Source organism: Natrix helvetica (assembly GCF_964273705.1).
Source record: "Natrix helvetica genome assembly, chromosome: Z".
NCBI classification, from domain to species: domain Eukaryota; kingdom Metazoa; phylum Chordata; class Lepidosauria; order Squamata; family Natricidae; genus Natrix; species Natrix helvetica.
The window spans coordinates 8,948,978-8,966,561 of NC_138554.1; the positions used below are offsets into that span (position 1 = coordinate 8,948,978).

At 46.6% G+C, this 17,584-nt stretch overlaps 1 protein-coding gene across 1 annotated transcript; it reads right to left on the reverse strand.

Moving 5' to 3' along the window:
* Window positions 1–3,040: 3,040 nt before the first annotated feature.
* On the reverse strand, window positions 3,041–3,949 carry LOC309401828 (olfactory receptor 4E2-like; the record flags this gene model as incomplete). The annotated part of the gene is made up of 1 exon (XM_081971115.1): window positions 3,041–3,949. The coding sequence occupies one exon, from the start codon at window positions 3,947–3,949 to the stop codon at window positions 3,041–3,043; it is 909 nt and encodes a 302-aa protein (XP_081827241.1).
* Window positions 3,950–17,584: the final 13,635 nt, after the last annotated feature.

A 17,584-nucleotide genomic window follows, 5' to 3' on the forward strand; every position in this document is an offset into this window, starting at 1 on the left:
GGGAGGGAGGGAGAGAAGGAGGGAGAGAGGGAGAGAGAAGGAGAGTGGGAAAGAGAGAGAGAGGAGAGGGAGAGTAGGAGAGAGGGAGAGAGAGAAGGAGAGAGGGAGGGACAGAGAGAGAAGGGGAGAGGGAGGGAGGGAGAGAAAGAGAAGGAGAGAGAAGGAGAAGAGGTACAAAATTGCTATTTATTGCCAATTAGTATCATAAAAATAAAAGAGAGGGAGGGAGGGAGATGAGGGGCAGAGGGAGAGGGAGAGAGAAGGAGAGTGGGAAAGAGAGAGAGAAGGAGAGGGAGAGTAGGAGAGAGGGAGAGAGAGAAGGAGAGATGGAGGGACAGAGAGAGAAGGGGAGAGGGAGGGAGGGAGAGAAAGAGAAGGAGAGAGAAGGAGAAGAGGTACAAAATTGCTATTTATTGCCAATTAGTATCATAAAAATAAAAGAGAGGGAGGGAGGGAGGGAGATGAGGGGCAGAGGGAGAGGGAGAGAGAAGGAGAGTGGGAAAGAGAGAGAGAAGGAGAGGGAGAGTAGGAGAGAGGGAGAGAGAGAAGGAGAGATGGAGGGACAGAGAGAGAAGGGGAGAGGGAGGGAGAGAAAGAGAAGGAGAGGGAGAGGGAGAGAAGGAGAGATAAGGAGAGAAGGAGGGTGAGAGAGAGGAGGAGAGAGGGAGGGAGAGAAAGAGAGAAGGAGAGAGGGAGGGGAGAGGGGAGAAGAAGGGAGAGAGCGAGAGCAAGCATCTTTAAAAAGCAACTGGCCCCATTATAAATAATCATACTGTAAATATATAAATCAATATTATATACAAATATATCCAAGTGTATGAATACATTAAAATACAACTTTTGGACCACAACTGCTAAAAGCCAATAAGGTGGCATTTTGTCCAGTAGTTAAAACTGAAGATTGAAGTGTTCTGCACCCAAAGTCTTTCATTTTCTTTCGTTGGCAAAAAAAACAACAACCCCAAAACCAAATATGTCCTTCTTTCAGGAATCTCTTAGGTCTCTTATCTCTGCCCCTTCCCGCTCTCTTGTCTATGGAGAGTCAGTTCCAATCCATCTTCAAGGCAACACAGTTTAAAGCTTTTCCCACTAACTCAGGGGTCGACAACCCCCAGCTCTGGAGCTCCGTGTGGCTCGTTCATCCCTCTGGTGCAGCTCCCTTTTGCCAGTTGGTTCCACAATCGATAGAGCTTTCGGTTAGGACGGGTAGAAGGAAAAAGGATGCCACACTATGAGGAGACTCTATGGTGGAGGAACCCAACTTCCAGTCAGCTCCAGAATTGAACGGGGAGCTTCCAGTTAGGACTTTTGTGGCTCTTTGAGCTTACAATACAATACAATACAATACAATACAATACAATACAATACAATACAATACAATACAATACAATAGTAGAGTTGGAAGGGACCTTGGAGGTCTTCTAGTCCAACCCCCTGCCTAGGCAGGAAACCCTATACCGTTTCAGACAAATAGCTATCCAACATCTTCTTAAAGACTTCCAGTGTTGGGGCATTCACAACTTCTGGAGGCAACTTCTGTTCCACTGATTAATTGTTCTCACTGTCAGGAAATTTCTCCTCAGTTCTAAGTTGCTTCTCTCCTTGATTAGTTTCCACCCATTGCTTCTTGTTCTACCCTCAGGTGCTTTGGAGAATAGTTTGACTCCCTCTTCTTTGTGGCAACCTCTGAGATATTGGAATAATGCTATCATGTCTCCCCTAGTCCTTCTTTCTCTTAAGCTAAACATACCCAGTTCCTGCAACCGTTCTTCATATGTTTTAGTCTCCAGTCCCCTAATCATCTTTGTTGCTCTTCTCTGCACTCTTTCTAGAGTCTCCACATCTTTTCTACATCGTGGCGACCAGAACTGAATGCAGTATTCCAAGTGTGGCCTTACCAAGGCATTATAAAGTGGTATTAACACTTCACGTGATCTTGATTCTATCCCTCTGTTGATGCAGCCTAGAACTGTGTTGGCTTTTTTGGCAGCTGCTGCACACTGCTGGCTCATATTTAAATGGTTGTCCACTAGGACTCCAAGATCCCTTTCACAGTTACTACTACTGAGTAAGGTATCACCTATACTGTACCTGTGCATTCCGTTTTTAAGGTTTTTAAGCTTTTAAGGTTGCCGACCCCTGCACTAACTGTTTGCATGATTGTCTTTAGTCAGTTAGCTTGTTCATGTCACAAAGGGATGAAACATTGAATTGTCCACTTGTTATAGCACCTTACAAATTCATGAAACCCCAGCAGGCTTCTCACGTTTTTCAATCATGGAAGAATGGGTCTCTTGTGCCATTAAGATATCTCCTCGGGTTGATAGGTACAGATTAACAGAGTTGGAAGGGAGCTTGTCGGTCATCTAGTTCAATCCTCCACCCAAGCAGGAGACCTTACACCATTTCTGACAAATGGCAGTTCAATCTCTTCTTGAAAGCTTCCAGAGATGAAGCTCCCACAACTTCCAAAGGTAACTTCTGTTCCATTGGTTGATTGTTCATACTGTCAGAAAATTTCTCCTTATTCCTAGGTTGAGTCTCTCCTTGTTCAGTGTCCATCCATTATTCCTTGTCTGGCCTTCAGGTGCCTTGGAAAATAGCTTGACCCCCTCCTCTCTGGGGCAGCCCCTCAAATATTGGAAGACTGCTACCATGTCTCCCCTGGTCCTTCTCTTCAGTAGACTAGCCAGGCCCAGTTCCTGCAACCGTCCATCGTATGTTTGAGCCTCCAGTCTCCTAATCATCCTGGTTGCTCTTCTCTGCACTTTTTCTAGAGTCTCAACGTCTTTTTTATAGTGTGGTGACCAAAACTGGATGAAGTATTCTAGGTGTGGTCCTACTAGGGCTTTATAGAATGGTATTAGGACCTCACTTGATCTTGATTGTATCCCTCTGTTAATGCAGTTTAGGTTGATCATGATCAACTTTTCCATGGAATTCTCTCCTTCCGTATACTGACTTACACACACACACACACACACACACACACACACACATAAAGATGGACAACTCATCTCCATGCCAAGAAGACCTTTCTCTAGTTCCAGAGTTTCTTAATGGAGTTCTTTACCTCTTTGTTCCTCAGAGTGTAGATCACAGGGTTGAGGAAAGGGGTGACCATGGTGTAGAGGACAGCAGCCAGTTTGTCTGTGGGGAAGCTGGAAGCAGGGCGGGTGTAGATGAAGATGCAGTGTCCCAGGAACAGGACCACCACGAGGAGGTGGGCCGCACACGTGGAGAAGGCTTTGTGACGACCCTCAGATGTCTGCCTTCTCAGTGATATCAGGATGACAGCGTAGGAAGCTATCAAAATCACAAAGCAAACTAGGGACATCAGACCACTGCTGGATATGATGAGAATACCGGTGAGGTAGGTGTCCATGCAAGCCAACTTCATGAGTGGAGGAATATCACAGAAAAAGCTGTCGATGACGTTAGGGCCACAATAAGGGAGATGAAGGGTGAGGGCTGTCTGGATCAGGGAGTGGATCAATGCCCCAGCCCACAAGGCTCCGACCAAACCCCCGCAGATCTTCAGGTTCATCAGGTTGACGTACTGCAAAGGGTAGCAGATGGCGACGCAACGGTCATAGCCCATGACAGTCAGGAGGAAGATCTCCGCCGAAGCACACAGGTGAAGGAAGAAGAGTTGGGTGACGCAACCCTCAAACGAGATGACCTTCCGGTGGAAGAAGCAGTCAAAAAGCATCTTGGGCATGGTGACAGAGGAATGGCAGATGTCAATGAAGGAGAGGTTGCCCAGGAAGAAGTACATGGGGGTGTGGAGGCAGCGGTCCCAAGCAACTGTCACTAGGATGAGGAGGTTACCTAAGAGGATAAGTAAGTACAGGATGGAGAAAATGACTGATAAAACCAGCTCCAGACTCCGGTTATTGGTCAGTCCCAAGAACACAAAATGGGTCACGTTCTGGTTGAGGCCTTCCATTGCAATGGAGCAGAAAGAGGTCTACACATTCAACCTAAAGAGGGGGAAAAAGATGTCAGCATTCCAAATAACATCCAAAATTAAATCAGAGTCCAAGGCAAAATATTGCTCTAAGTTCCAATGTATTAAGAGAGTCATGTTGGCACATCTGGGGGGAACCCGAATCCGAAAGCTTCCTGCTTTTCCCCACCCAGTTGAGAGTTCATGATCTTGCCCCCACACCCACAAGCCCATCACATGGTCCAATCTTCCACTGCCGTGCTGGCAGTTCCACCCATCCAGTTCCAGTCAGGTGCAGAGGTGGGAAGACAAAGGATGACCTTGGCTTTATAGAAAGAATTTTGTTATGGCTACATCGCATCTCACTCCTACAATCCCCACTCCCATTTTCCCACAATAGAAAATGCATAGTCCAATCTCCCACTGCCGTGCTGGCAGTTCCACCCATCCAGTTCCAGTCAGGTGCAGAGGTGGGAAGACAAAAGATGACCTTGGCTTTATAGAAAGAATTTTGTTATGGCTACATAGTATGTAACTCCTTACAATCCCCCCTCCCAATTCCCCACTAATGACACAGCATAGTAGAAAAGAATATTACTGTGGCAGGCCAAAGATCCTAAAAGTGATGGCGAACCTATGGCACGCGTGCCACAGGTGGCACACGGAGCCATTTGTCAGGGCACGCGAGGCGCTGCCCTGTCAGCTGGCCAGCGTGCATGCGTGCGCTGGCCAACTGAGTTCACCCTTTTTTAAAGCCATTTTTCGCCCTCCCCAGGCTCCAGAGGCTTTATAGGAGCCTGGGAAGGATTAGGATTAGAGTTAGGAAAAGAGCTCCCTGCCCCCCCCCCAAGGCCCTCCGGAGGCTTCAGGAGCTTCCCTGAAGCCTCCAGAGCGCAAAAAACTGGCCCTACGGGCAAACCGGAAGTTCGGAAACACACTTCTGGTTTGCTCGGAGGGTCGCTTTGAGCGCTCCGAAGGCTTCAGGGAAGCCTCCTGACGGTCCCTGAAGCCTTCAGAGCGCTTAAAATGACCCCCCCGAGCAAACCGGAGTGACTTCCGGTTTGCTCGGAGGGTCGTTTTGACTGATTCAGAGGCTTCAGGGAAGCCTCCTGAAGGTCCCTGAAGCCTCCGGGGGGCTTCCTAGGGGCCAAGGGAAGCTGTTTTCGCCCTCCCCGTGCTCCTATAAAGCCTCTGGAGCCTGGGGAGGGCGAAAAAAATCATGCAAAAATGGGGGGGGTCGCACCTGTAGGGCGTGCATGTGCATGGGGGGGGTCGCGCATTGCATTATGGGTGCGGCACGCCTGCAAACGACCCCCTGCGCTCCCCCCACTTATGGCACGCGAGCCAAAAAAGGTTCACCATCGCTGTCCTAAAAGGAACCAACTGCAAGAGGAGGAGGAGGAGGAAGAAGAGAAGGAAGAAGAGGAGGAAGAAGAGGAAGAGAAAGCAGAGGAGGAAGAGGAAGAGGAAGAAGAGAAGGAGGAGGAAGCGGAGGAAGAGGAGGAGGAAGCAGAGGAGGAGGAAGCAGAGGAGGAGGAAGAGGGAGGAGGAGGAGGAGAGGAGGAGGAAAAAGAAGAAGAGGAAGAAGAGAAGGATGATAATTTTTTTCTACCATCTCAATTTATCAGATTAACAGAGTTGGAAGGGACCTTGTGGGTCATCTAGTCCAACCCCCCACCACCACCGGCCCAAGCAGGAGACCTTACACCATTTCTGACAGATGGCAGTCCGGTCTCTTTTTGGAAGACTCTAATGATGGAGCTCCCACAATCTCCGAAGGCAACTTCTGTTCCATTGGTTGATTGTTCTCACTGTCAGAAAATTTCTCCATTGAATCTGTCCTTGATCAGCTTCCATCTATTATTCCTTGTCTGGCCTTCGGGTGCCTTGGGAAATATCTTTTTTTATATAGTGTGGTGACCAAAACTGGATGCAGTACTCTAGGTGTGGCTCTTACTAAGGCTTTATAGAGTGGCATTGGTACCTCGCTTGATCTTGATTGTATCCCTCTGTTAATGCAATTTAGGATTGTGTTGGCTTTTTTGGTTATCGCTGCACATTGCTGGCTCATATTTAACTGCTTGTCCACTGAGACTCCAGGATCCCTCTCACAGTTACTGCTGTTAAGCCTGGTTTCACTCAAGTCTATATGTGTACTTTGGGTTTTTCTTGCCTAAGTGTAAGACTTTACTTTTCTATACACTGATTTCATTTTGTTAGCTGGTTAGATACAGTATTTGTATGGTGAAAAGAGTCAGGTTCTACATTTAGGCAACAAAAACGGAATGCACAGGTACAGAATAGGTGGTTCCTTGCTCAACAGTAGTAACTGTGAAAGGGATCTTGGAGTCCTAGTGGACAACCATTTAAATATGAGCCAGCAATGTGCAGCAGCTGCCAAAAAAGCCAACACAGTTCTAGGCTGCATCAACAGAGGGATAGAATCAAGATCACGTGAAGGGTTAATACCACTTTACAATCCCTTGGTAAGGCCACACTTGGAATACTGCATTCAGTTCTGGTCACCACGATGTAGAAAAGATGTGGAGACTCTAGAAAGAGTGCAGAGAAGAGCAACAAAGATGATTAGGGGACTGGAGACTAAAACATATGAAGAACGGTTGCAGGAACTGGGTAGGTCTAGTTTAATGAAAAGAAGGACTAGGGGAGACATGATAGCAGTGTTCCAATATCTCAGGGGTTGCCACAAAGAAGAGGGAGTCAAACTATTCTCCAAGGCACCTGAGGGTAGGACAAGAAGCAATGGGTGGAAACTAATCAAGGAGAGAAGCAACTTAGAACTGAGGAGAAATTTCCTGAGAGTTAGAACAATGAATCAGTGGAACAGAAGTTGCCTCCAGAAGTTGTGAATGCCCCAACACTGGAAGTCTTTAAGAAGATGTTGGATAGCTATTTGTCTGAAATGGTATAGGGTTTCCTGCCTAGGCAGGGGGTTGGACTAGAAGACCTCCAAGGTCCCTTCCAACTCTACTATTGTATTGTACATCATTCTTCATATAAACCCTTCCTTTCTGGTAGCATATAACCATACCCACTTCCTTCCTTCAGCAGTGGATAGGAAATATATTTCAGAATCAGAATAAGAGGTTACTGCCTTTGCTGAAGATAAGGAAGGGGTTACTGAAATATGGGAGGGCCTAGTTTGTTTCATTGACCCTCCCTTCTTTGCAGCTGTTCATCATCTGTCTACAACATCTATTCACTCAGCGCTTCCTGCCTATAACTAAAGTCATTCGAGTGATAAATTAAAAAACCTACACAGAACCTAGAAGTAAGGAGAAACATCCTGACGGTGAGAACAATCAACCAGTGAAACAGTTTGCCTCCAGAAGTTGTGGATGCTCTGTCGCTGGAGACTTTTAAGAAGAGACTGGACAGCCAGCTTTCTGAAATGGTATAGGTCTCCTGTTTGAGCTGGACTAGAAGATGTCCAAGATCTCCTGCTTGAGCTGGACTAGAAGATGTCCAAGATCTCCTGCTTGAGCTGGACTAGAAGATGTCCAAGTTCTCCTGCTTGAGTTGGACTAGAAGATGTCCAAGATCTCCTGCTTGAGATGGACTAGAAGATGTCCAGGGTCCTATTCTATTCTAACTCTAACCCTTGGAGGTCTTCTAGTCTAAGCTCTTGCTCAGGCAGGAAACATGGTTGCCCAATCTCTTCTTAAAAACCTCCAGTGATGGAGCATTCACAGCTTCTAGAGGCAAGTTGTTCCACTGATTAATTGTTCTAACTGTCAGGAAACTTCTCCTTAGTTCTAAGTTGCTTCTCTCCTTGATCAGTTTCCACTCATTGCTTCTTGTCCCACCTTCAGGTACTTTGGAGAATAGCTTGACTCCCTCTTCTTTGTGGCAGCCCCTGAGATATTGGAAGACTGCTATCATGTCTCCCCTAGTCCTTATACAATACAATACAATAGGAGAATTGGAAGGGACCTTGGAGGTCTTCTAGTCCAACCCCCTGCCTAGGCAGGAAACCCTATACCGTTTCAGACAAATGGCTATCCAACATCTTCTTAAAGCCTTCCAGTGTTGGTGCATTCACAACTTCTGGAGGCAAGCTGTTCCACTGATTAATTGTTCTAATTCTTCTTTTCATCAATCTAGACATATCTAATTCCAGCAACCGTTCTTCATATGTTTTAGCCTCCAGTCCCCTAATCAACTTTGTTGCTCTTCTCTGCACTCTTTCTAGAATCCCAACATCTTTTTAACAACGTGGCGAAAAAACTGAATGCCAAGTGTGGCCTTACCAAGGCATTGTAAAGTGGTATTAGCACTTCATGTGATCTTGATTCTATCCCTCTGTTTATGCAGCCTAGAACTGTGTTGGCTTTTTTGGCAGCTGCTGCACACGGCTGGCTCCTATTTAAGTGACTGTCCACTATACATATAAATATACATACAACTACACATATACATTCTAGACTTATTCAGATATTTATATTGTGCTAATGAGGAAGACGTCCTTTAAGATCTACCACCAACTCAAAATAAGCAACTTTGGACTGATCAAACAGATACGTTTCAATGTAAAATAGTTTCCTGTTTATTTTAATTAATCCTTCCATAAGCTGATACTCTGTGGATCCTAAAATTCTGAGCTAATTCCAGGAATGAAAGTCCCGATATTTTAGGCACCTAACTGGAAACGTGGTAGTCTGTTTCCCCATTCTTTTAAACTTATAAGTAAACTTTTTTACTTATCCTTAACAACCACTGTTCCAAATATCTACAAGCAAATACTCACAATTTTGCTGAGGATCAGTTCACCAGCATCAAAGGGTGAAAGAGTTTCAATGAATCAATCAATCGGAATAGAGCTGGAAGGGACCTTGGAGGTCTTCTAGTCCAACCCCCTGCTCAAGCAGGAGACCCTACATCATTTCAGACAATTGACAAGTCTAGTCTCTTAAGGGTTAGCCACCTTGATGGACAAACTTGAAAACCAGTTGCCACCTTCCCTTGGCTAAGTGATAGTTTTTTGGAAATCTGTCTAATCTTAACCTTCACTCTTTTGTAGACTTTCTGGAAAGGAAGAGTTGGACGTGACTTTTTTTTTTTTTTTTTTTTTTGCAGCATGAAAAAAGATAAAAGAGAGATCTCTATCCCCGGGGAGATTGGAGATCCTAACTTTAATTAAACCACCACAGGCTGAACGGTTTAATTAAAGCTTTCCCACCAGTGCCAAAAGTTTGAGACCAACTTTGCTAATCATTAATAGGGAAAATAATTTTGTCTCAGTAGATAAATCTCTAATAGTGCTCCAAAGGTCATCTCACCTACTCTAAAGTGAAGATCTAGTTAATATTCTGGCTCCAGACATTTTAAAAAATGCAAAGAAAGAGGGAAAAAATATCCCTCCCCTTGTTCGGAGTTTTCATTCCTTGTTTCCTTTTGGGCCAAGAAGAATCTGTTCAACCAAACACTATCTTTATTTTCTTTTAATTACAAATTTCCCAATACTCACATTACCCAAACAAGGCAATAGAAGTCTTCTCTCTGTACTGGAGCCAACAAAATGACATTTAGTATGTGATGGTGGTGGGAGTTGGGGGGGGTGGGTATCATTGCACAAAATGGAACAGTAGATGTAGACTCAACCTCTGCCTAGCGCTGATGATGTTACCTAGTTTGGTAATGAAATGTCTGCAAGAAAAAACACCCAATCTCAGAGAGGGCACCCCCGCATTTCCACCCTGAGCTTCTCTTTTATTGGTACCTCTGCCTTCGTTAAGCAGAGTAAGCGGTCCATCTCTGTAATGGGCAAAGCACGAGGGGTAGGAAGGAAAAACACTGTTTTTAAGATAATTGGTTTTCTTCTAGAGGATCATTTTCAAACAGAGGGGGGGGGAGGAGGAGGAGGAGAGGAGGAGGAGGAGGAAGAGGAGGAGGAAGAAGAGAAAGAAGAAGAGGAGAAGGAAGAAGAGGAAGAGGGAGAAGAGGAGGAAGAAGAAGAGGAGGAGGAAGAGGAAGAGGAAGAAGAAGAGGAAGAAGAGGAGGAGGAAGAGGAAGCAGAGGAGGAGGAGGAGGAGGAAACAGAGAAGGAAGAGGAAAAAAAGAGGAGGAGGAGGAAAGAAGGAAGAAGAGGAAGAGGAAGCAGAGGAGGAGGAGGAAGAGGAGGAAGGAGAGGAAGCAGAGGAGAAGAAGAGGAGGAGGAGGAGGAAGAGGAAGAAGAAGAAGAGGAGGAGGAGGAAAGAAGGATGAAGAAAAGGAAGAGGAAGAAGAGGAGGAAGAAGGGGAAGGGGAAGTAGAGGAGAAGAGGAGGAAGAGGAAGAAGAAGGGGTAGAGGAGGGAAGAAGGGAGAGGAGGAGAGGAGGAGGGGAGAGAAGGAGGAGGAGGAAGAAGAAGTGGAGGAGGAAGAGAAGGAGGAGGAAAGGAGGAGTAGAGGAGAAGAAGGAGAAGAGGAGGAAGAAGAAGAGAAGGAGGAGGAAGAGGAAGTATGGGAGGAGGAGGAGGAGGAGGAGGAGGAGGAGGAGGAGGAGAGGAAGAAAAAGAGGAGGAGAAGAGGAAGAGGAAGAAGAAGAAGAGGAAGAAGAAGAGGAGGAAGAGGAAGAGGAAGAAGAGGAGGAGGAAGCAGAGGAGGAGGAAGAGGAAGTAGGGGAGGAGGAGGGGGAGGAGGAAGAAGAGGAGGAGAAGAGGAAGAGGAGGAAGAAGAGGAAGAGAAAGCAGAGGAGGAAGAGGAAGAGGAAGAAGTGAAGGAGGAGAAAGCGGAGGAAGAGGGAGAGGAAGAGGTAGCAGAGGAGGAGAAAGCAGAGGAGGAGGAAGCAGAGGAGGAGGAAGAGGAAGTAGGGGAGGAGGAGAGGAGGAGGAGGAAAAAGAGGAGGAGGAGAAGAAGAAGAGGAAGGAGAAGAGGAGGAAGAGGAGGAGGAGGAGGAGGAAGAGGAAGCAGAGGAGGAGGAGGAAGAGGAAGAAAAAGAGGAGGAGGAGGAAAGAAGGAAGAAGAGGAAGAGGAAGAAGAGGAAGAGGAAGCAGAGGAGGAGGAGGAAGAGGAAGAAGAGGAGGAAGAAGAGGAAGAAGAGGAGGAAGAAGAGGAAGAAGAAGTGGAGGAGGAGGAAAGAAGGAAGAGGTGGAGGAGGGGAGGAGGAGGGGAGGAGGAGGAAGAAGATGTGGAAGAGGAAGAGAAGGAAGAGGAAGTAGAGGAGGAGGAAGAAGAGAAGGAAGAAGAAATAGGGGAGGGGGAGGGGGAGGACGTGGAGGAGGAAGAGAAGGAGGAGGAGGAGAGGAGGAGAAGAAGGAGAAGAGGAGGAGGAAGAGAAGAGGAGGAGGTGGAAGAAGAGGAGGAGGAAGAAGAGGAGGAGGAGGAAGAGGAAGCAGAGGAGGAGGAGGAGGAGGAGGAGGAGGAGGAAGAAGAAGAAGAAGAAGAAGAAGAAGAAGAAGAAGAAGAAGAAGAAGAAGAAGAAGAAGAAGAAGAAGAAGAAGAAGAAGAAGAAGAAGAAGAAGAAGAAGAAGAAGTAGTCGTCGAGGGGTACTGGCAGAGCACAGCTGGACTATATTCTGCTTTTTTCTCCTTGGAGACTCAGAAAGAGAGGCCATGGTGAAATGTAATCCAAATACAGATACAGTAATCCTCAACCTACAACCACAATCAAGGCCAAAATGTCTGCTGTTAAGTGAGACATTAGTAAAGTTAATTTTACCCCATTTCACGACCTTTCTTGACACACTCATTAAGCGAATTGCTGCAGTTGATAAGTTAATAACCCTTGTGTTAACGGAATCTGGTTTCCCCATTGATTTGGCTCATCACAAAAGGTAACAAAAGGGGATCGATCCCATGACCTTGGGATACAGCATAGGTACGAACCAGCTGCCAAGCCTCTGAATGTTGAACCCAGGATCATGGAGATGCTGCAACGGTCGTAACTATGAAAAACGGTTTTATGTCATATTTTTCAGTGCTGTTGTAACTGTTGTGGCTCCCCAGCGACCAGCAAAACTTGTAGCAGACTCAGACAATTAGGAGGTTGAGGAGGAACATGGGCCAGGCCTGGAGTCTGGGGAAGGCTCTGATGAGGGCTCTGTGTCGGAGGCAGAGATGGGGCCAGGGCCGTCTGACAGTTATCAGCTGCCTTCGGAGTCGGAGATCAGTGGGGCATCGGAACAGCTGGAACCTCTTCCCGATGTGCGCATGTGCAGATCTACCAGGAGAAGGGAACATGTTAAGGAACATGGGTCAACTCAGGAGTAAGACCACAGGGTGGGTGGTGAATGGCCCCTCCCAGAGGGAATAAAGAGGAGCAAAAGGGGAGTGGAGTTTGCAGGAGACAATGAGTTCAGTTCATTAGGGTGAAGATCTGTTCCTGACTTCTTGCTGAGGAATTGCTGCTACAGCGTGGCGTTTGGAAGATATCAGCCTGGCAGCTCTCCAAGCCTGATCAAGGTCTGCGGTTGTGAAATCTCTTGAAAGACTGTTTGTTGGCCGGGACTTTGCTGGAGAGGAATTCCCTTTACACTAAATAAAAGAGGTTTCATCGGGACGAGAGGAATCTGCTTCATGCTTTTGGGAAACGTAGTTTGGAACAGTAACTTTGAACTGTCAGTACTGCGGTAAGGTGAAGACTCCGGTTTCTCGAATCCACCTGTGCAATGCAAAACTAGGGATGCAAATCACCAGGCTGATTGCACGGCGGAGTTTTGCCATTCCTAACCAGTTTCCTTCCTTTGTTTTCCATTTCAATTCGCTCTTCAATTCTGCCGTCCGGGTACCCATCCTGCAGTCGGTCCCCGCTTGCCAAATTGACAGCGGCTTGCCTTCTCTCTCAACTCTTCCTGCAACCCCTCCTCTCCCCAAATCAGAACTCAAAGCTTTCATCCCACCACGTTCATTCACCCCACCACTGCCACCCCCCACCCCCACCCCCACCCTCAGCCCCCTCCGGCTCTGCTTTCAGCTCCTCCCTTGTCTGAATGCTGTGTGCGTGTGGGGAGAAATGGCAGAAGACAATGCGAAATGGGGAGGGAGAGAGACAGGGATGGCCGGAAGGGAATTGTTGGGGGGGGGGAACCTACCCTCCAGGAGAAATCAAAGGGATCTTACAGTTCACATCTCTGTTACATTCAGGCAATTTGTAGGCGCCCCTGGACACCGAGGGGCCGCTCGAGAGATGGGTCAACTCCAAAGGAAGGAAGAGGAAAGAAAAGAGACAGACGGACAGACAGACGGATGTCTTTGGGAGGTCTACAACGTGGATTTGAATCTGGATTGAACTGCTTGTGTTGCCCCAAGCCCTTTGCAAAGTTTAGCCTTTTGCAGAATGTTGTAAGCATCTTTAAAAGCATCGGAAGCTTGTTCCAGGTATTCCACCTTGAAAAGGCGTTGAAGGTCGTGGGTGGACCTCTGCAAAGCAGGAGAAATTATCATCTTTCTTTATATTATTAGCTTCCCTCTTCTTCTGTTGCAGACCTGGAGACCTGTTTTCATTGTTTTGTTTACTCAACTTAACTGAACTTAACTTTAATTTACTTTACTTTACTTTATTAAGATACCTCTTTATATCCCCCCTCTTATCTATTTAAACACAACCCAACACAAATCCTTTTTATGTTGTAGCGAGCCCAACATCATATCATTTTTCTTTTCAAAAACAGTAGTGTGAGGTAAGGTAGCCATTGACTCGTGATTCATGCACAGGTACGGTATAGGTGGCACCTTGCTCAATAGTAGTAACTGTGAGAGGGATCTTGGAGTCTTAGTAGACAACCATTTAAATAGGAGCCAGCCTTGTGCAGCAGCTGCCAAAAAAGCCAACACAGTTCTAGGCTGCATCAACAGAGGGATAGAATCGAGATCACGTGAAGTGTTAATACCACTTTATAATGCCTTGGTAAGGCCACACTTGGAATACGGCATTCAGTTTTGGTCACCACGATGTAGAAAAGATGTGGAGACTCTAGAAAGAGTGCAACTATTCTCCAAGGCACCTGAGGGTAGAACAAGAAGCAATGGGTGGAAACTAATCAAGGAGAGAAGCAACTTAGAACTGAGGAGAAACTTCCTGACAGTTAGAACAATGAATCAGTGGAACAGAAGTTGCCTTCAGAAGTTGTGAATGCTTCAACACTGGAAGTCTTTAAGAAGATGTTGGATATCGATTTGTCTGAAATGGTATAGGGTTTCCTGCCTAGGCAGGGGGTTGGACTAGAAGACCTCCAAGGTCCCGTCCAACTCTGCTATTGTATTGTATTGTACACATGTACAACAGCACTCAAAAGAATTGCAACCTGTTTGATAATATTCTACATGTTTAATTTTCAATGTCTATCCTTTTCTGCGCAATCTATCATCTACTGATGATATACCCATGATGATGAGTGTGTCACACCAACCTATGACTCTGCGTGGCATGCTTTGATTGTTTGCTTGCAGAGCCTGCTCTTTGTTCTGCTATGTTTAGATTCTTCTTAAGAAACTCACCATGAGTGAGTAGAGACTATATAAGTGACTATATAAAATTTTATAAAATAAATCAATAGGAAGGAAAGAGGAAAGGAAGGAAGGAAGGAAGGAAGGAAGGAAGGAAGGAAGGAAGGAAGGAAGGAAGGAAGGAAGGAAGATGGAGAGGGAGGGAAGGAAGGAGGGAACAGAGAGAGAGAAAGAAAGGGAGGGAGGGGAAGGAAGAGGAAGATAGAGAATGGGAAGGAAGGAAGAGAAATTTATTATTATTTATTTATTTTATTGGATTTGTCAACCGCTCCCTTTCCCCAAGGGGACTCGGGGCGGTGTACAGACAGAATAAAATCATTATATACAACAATTACAAAACCCCATAAAAACAAATTAAACACAAGTCTGTACAATAGTGCAAGAATTAATTAGTGATTAAAACCAGATTAAAATACCCCAATTTAAAATAACCGGCCAGGAGAGTCAAGGGATTAGATCATGATTGTGATTGGGCCAGGCCAGCTAATTGGAACAGGTGGGTCTTGAGTTTCTTACGGAAGGAGCGGAGATCAGTAAGGATTCTAATGTCAGGGGGGAGGTCGTTCCAGAGGGTCAGGCCCATCACAGAGAAGGCCCTACTCCTGGGCATCGCCCGCCGGCATTGTTTGGCGGATGGCACCCGGAGGAGTCCCTCTCTGTGAGAGCGAATTGGTCGCAGGGATGTATGGGGTAGGATGTGATCCCGAAAGAAAGAAAGAAAGAAAGAAAGAAAGAAAGAAAGAAAGAAAGAAAGAAAGAAAGAAAGAAGGAAGGAAGGAAGGAAGGAAGGAAGGAAGGAAGGAAGGAAGGAAAGAAAGAAAGAAAGAAAGAAAGAAAGAAAGAAAGAAAGAAAGAAAGAAAGAAAGCTAATTCTGTCTCAGAAGATCTTCATGTGTCATTTTTAAGGCCACAATCCTAACTTTTTTATCTTCCTTTAGAACTTTTTTTTAGGGCTGAAAATCAGAAGACAATCTCTTCTTCAATCATGAATGAAGGACAGAAGCTGTCAGGCGACGCATGCTTACCTTCTACAGGCTGTGGGAATTTACTTCCAAGTAAACATACTTTAAAAATCACACCACAAGACCAATGAAGAAACTTCTGTCCTTGCTTAAATTTATGCTCCACCCTTCTCTGGGTTTTGAGTTGCAAGAAGCGAGGGACCAAAATTAAAAGAGGTCTGTTTTGCTTTCTAGCCAGGAAACAAATGAGAAAATTATTCTGGTTTCTTGTTTTTCCTTCTCTATTTTCTTTTCCTTCCTAAAGTTTGAGGGGGTTTTCTTGACGCTAGGTCTTTTCTGACCTTGGAGCTTCAGGTAATTCTCGAGTTAGTGAGGCAGGTGGCAGGATCTCATGTTTTAGGAAGCGAGGGAGGGTGGGAGGGGAAAGAAGGAGGGAGGGAGGAAGGCGGGAAGGAGAGAAGGAAAGAAGGAGGAAGGTGGGAAGGAAAGAAGGAGGAAGGGAGGAGGGAGGGAGGGAAGGAGGGAAGGAGGGAAGGAAGGAAGGTGGGAAGGAAGGAAGGAAGGAAGGAGGAAGGAAGGAAGAAAGGCGGGAAGGAGAGAAGGAAAGAAGAAAGGTGGGAAGGAAAGAAGGAGGAAGGAAAGAGGGAGGGAGGGAAGGAGGGAAGGAAGGAAGGAAGGAAGGAAGGAAGGAAGGAAGGAAGAAAGAAAGAAAGAAAGAAAGAAAGAAAGAAAGAAGGTGGGAAGGAAAGAAGGAGGAAGGAAGGTGGGAAGGAGAGAAGGAAAGAAGGAGGAAGATGGGAAGGAAAGAGGAAGGGAAGGAGGGAAGGAAGGAAAGAGGGAAGGAGGAAGGTGGGAAGGAAAGAAGGAGGAAGGAAGGAAGGAAGGAAGGAAGGAAGGAAGGAAGGAAGGAAGGAAGGAAGGTGGGAAGGAGGGAAGGAAGGAAGGAGGAAGGTGGGAAGGAAGAAGGAAGGAAGGCGGGAAGCAGAGAAAGAAAGAAGGAAGGTGGGAAGGAAAGAAGGAGGAAGGAAAGAGGGAGGGAGGGAGGGAAGGAGGGAAGGAAGGAAAGAGGGAAGGAGGAAGGTGGGAAGGAAAGAAGGAGGAAGGAAGGTGGAAAGGAGAGAAGGAAAGAAGGAGGGTAGTGGAAGGAAAGAAGGAGGGAGGGAGGGAAGGAGGGAAGGAAGGAGGGAAGGAAAGAAGGAGGGAGGAAGAAAGGAAGGAAGGAGGGAGGGAAGGAAGGAGGGAAGGAAAGAAGGAGGAAGGTGGGAAGGAAGGAGGGAGGAAGGGAAGGAAGGGAAGGAAGGAAGAAGGAAGGAAGGAAGGATCTGCTTTGCCTAATTTTCCTGGCAGATCTAGAGATACTGCTGGGTCTCGGTCTCATCCCCCACCTCAACATCTTCACTCCACCACCACACACAGAAATATCATCTCAATGAGGCCCATTTTCCCCCTCCCCATCCACTGAAGTAAAAAAAAGTCTTTACGCCTTTTGTGCTGCGGATTCATTAACATTCCCGCAGCGAGCTTCTGCGAGGATTTCACTTTTGTAGCTCCGGGGGGAGGTCAAAAGGCCACAGGGAAGAGGTAAAAAAGGAGGCAGGAGCGGTGTTGGTGGTGGTGGCGGAATCAAAGATGCGGCTTCCGAAGGGGGGGGATGGGAGAAGGGACGGACGGAGGGTGGCTGCCCCAGGCGGCTGTGGCTGGGGTGGGTGGGAAGCAGGAAGGGGAGGGGAGGGGAGGGGAGGGAGAAGGAAAGAGTTGGTGATCAGAAGAGGGAAGAGGAGGGAGGGAGTGAAGAAGGGAGGGAGGGAGAAGATGGGGATGAGGAAAGAGAAAAGAAGGGAAGAGGAGGGAGGGAGGGAAAAAGGAAGGGAAAAAGGAAAGAAGGAAGGAAGGAAGGAGATAGGAAAGGGAAAGAAGGGAAGATAAGAGAAGGAGGGAAGGAAGGATGGAGAAAGGAAGGAGATGGGAATGATGAAAGGGAAAAGAAGTGAAAGGGAGGGAGGGAAGGAAGGAAGGAGATGGGAATGATGAAAGGGAAAAGAAGTGAAAGGGAGGGAGGGAAGGAAGGAAGGAGATGGGAATAAGGAAAGGGAAAAGAAGTGAAGAGGAGGGAGGGAGGGAGGGAAGGAAGGAGATGGGAATAAGGAAAGGGAAAAGAAGTGAAGAGGAGGGAGGGAGGGAAGAAAGGAAGGAGATGGGAATAAGGAAAGGGAAAAGAAGGGAAGAGGA